This window comes from Sinocyclocheilus rhinocerous, unplaced genomic scaffold (assembly GCF_001515625.1).
Source record: "Sinocyclocheilus rhinocerous isolate Xijiao unplaced genomic scaffold, SAMN03320098_v1.1 scaffold3824, whole genome shotgun sequence".
In the NCBI taxonomy this organism is placed as follows: domain Eukaryota; kingdom Metazoa; phylum Chordata; class Actinopteri; order Cypriniformes; family Cyprinidae; genus Sinocyclocheilus; species Sinocyclocheilus rhinocerous.
Genome location: NW_015641015.1, coordinates 375011 through 377301, shown reverse-complemented (window position 1 = coordinate 377301; position 2291 = coordinate 375011). Strand labels below are relative to the sequence as shown.

At 42.3% G+C, this 2291-nt stretch overlaps 1 protein-coding gene across 1 annotated transcript in view; it reads left to right on the top strand.

The window, feature by feature from the left end:
• LOC107753721 (sphingolipid delta(4)-desaturase DES1-like) overlaps positions 1-2291 on the top strand; it is a 12867-nt gene that overhangs the window by 6248 nt on the left and 4328 nt on the right. Inside the window, exon 2 of the mRNA XM_016569932.1 lies at positions 1073-1815. Coding sequence (XP_016425418.1) covers positions 1073-1815 — 743 coding nt within the window. The remainder of the gene's footprint in view (positions 1-1072; positions 1816-2291) is intronic.

Genomic DNA, 2291 nt, shown 5'->3' with positions numbered 1-2291 from the left:
GATGACGTCACCAGCCCCCCCACATGCTCCAAATTCACCCAAAACAGGCTCAATCGTTTGTGCAGGTAATATTTTCGTTTGTGCTGCTTCATTTTTTTTTTATATTAAACATTGAATTATAGGCGATGACGTCACTCAGCCCACATATGTCACATCACACCAAATCACATGAAATAGTCGCAGTCACTTAATTGTTAGTAGCCATATTCGTTCAATTAGACCAATTAAACGAAAAAAAAAAACTAGGCCTATTTCATTATGTCTTTACATAAAAAAATAAAGACTTGATATACATAGGCCTATTTTCGTTTCTGCGCACAAATAAAACATGCAATAGCCTACTGTTTCCAGGTCCGTGTAGCCTATACTTTTGCATCCATTCGTTTTTCCTTTTTTAACCATGACGAAAAAAAATGAAAAAGAAGGATTGTTGTATTTTTAAATACCATCCTGAAAACCAAATTTGAAATTAGAACCGTACACAAAATGCTGCCCGAAAAAGTAAAATATAGATTTTTTTAATTTATTTTTGTTTATGACTTTTTGCACCTTTAATAAACAATTGAAAAATGCACAAATTAATATAGAAAAATTTAGATTTTAACACGTTTTCTTTGGCCAAATTAGAAGTAGGCTAATGCTTCTCTTGCACGCTCAGTTTAGAACTATATGTCTCTGCGCTAGATCATTGATGGGGAGCTGGGCAATTAATAGTAAATATGACCAAAACAGGGTATTATTATTTTTATATGAATAATAAAATCGCTATATATATATATATCGCCAGGAGCAGGGTTGGGCACCCCTGCTCTAAACAATGTAATGACATGAAAAAATACTAAATTCACAACACTTTTTTTCCCCGGGTCTCAGGAGGATGTAAAGCATATTAAGATATAGATGACAAAGAGACGTGAGGTTACACACCAGAGACAGACGAGCCAGTGCAGCAGATCCCGTTGGTGTCGAGTTGCGTTGATTTGTCATGGAAATGGACATAATTTGAATACACTAATCCTCCACATCAGACTGTTTCAGTTTTACAATGGTTGTCTTGTGTGTTTTTTGGCAGCTAAATACCCAGAGATCAAGTCTCTGATGGGACCCGACCCCAGGCTGAAATGGATCGTCTGCACGATGGTTGCCGTCCAGTTTTTGGCCTTCTATTTGGTGAAGGACCTGCCATGGAAATGGGTCATGTTCTGGACATACGTGTTCGGGAGTTGCTTAAACCATTCAATGACGCTCGCGATTCACGAGATCTCGCACAACACTGCTTTCGGCAACAACCGCGCCAGATGGAACCGCTGGTTCGCCATCTTCGCCAATCTGCCCATTGGGCTGCCTTACTCTGCGTCCTTTAAGCGCTACCACCTGGACCACCATCGCTACTTGGGTGGAGACGGTGTGGATGTTGACATTCCCACGGATTTCGAGGGCTGGTTCTTTTGCACCCGTTTGCGTAAGCTCTTCTGGATCATGTTCCAGCCGCTCTTCTACGCCATCCGTCCCCTCTGCATCAACCCCAAACCCATCAGTCAACTAGAGCTCATCAATGTGGCCATACAGCTGGCCTTTAACGCTCTGCTCTACTGGGCCTGGGGCGCCAAGCCCCTGGTCTACATGATGATGGGCTCCATGTTAGGAATGGGTCTCCATCCCATCTCAGGACACTTCATCGCAGAACATTACATGTTCCTCAAAGGCCATGAGACCTACTCTTATTACGGATCCCTCAACCTGCTGACTTTCAACGTCGGGTACCACAACGAGCACCATGACTTCCCTAGCATCCCAGGACGCCGACTGCCCATGGTAAGACCAGTTGTTCAGTCCATCACTATAATTCAATTCAATTCACGTTTATTTGTATAGCGCTTTTTACGATACAAATCGTTGCAAAGCAGCTTCACAGAAAATTTCAGTTAAATAAATTTAAATAATAAACCTCTGGTGTTGTTCGGTCATTTTTGACCGAAACATTTTCTGCTATGGTTTATTAAAATGATTTATTCCATGGTCTGTCTGAATACTGGATTCTGATTGGCTGGCAGGTATGCAGTAAAACCGTTTAATGCACAGGTAGTTCCAAGTCAGTTTAATCACCGTTCCATATTAATGCGCTGCTTTAATTGATGCACACAAACACACACATCACTTGCGCGCACACGCACACACATCACTCGCGCGCACACACACACACACACACACACACACACAGTGAGCGAGAGAGAGAGAGTCGGAGATTGCAGATTATGCTGCGCACTAGGGGTGTGACGAGACACTTATCC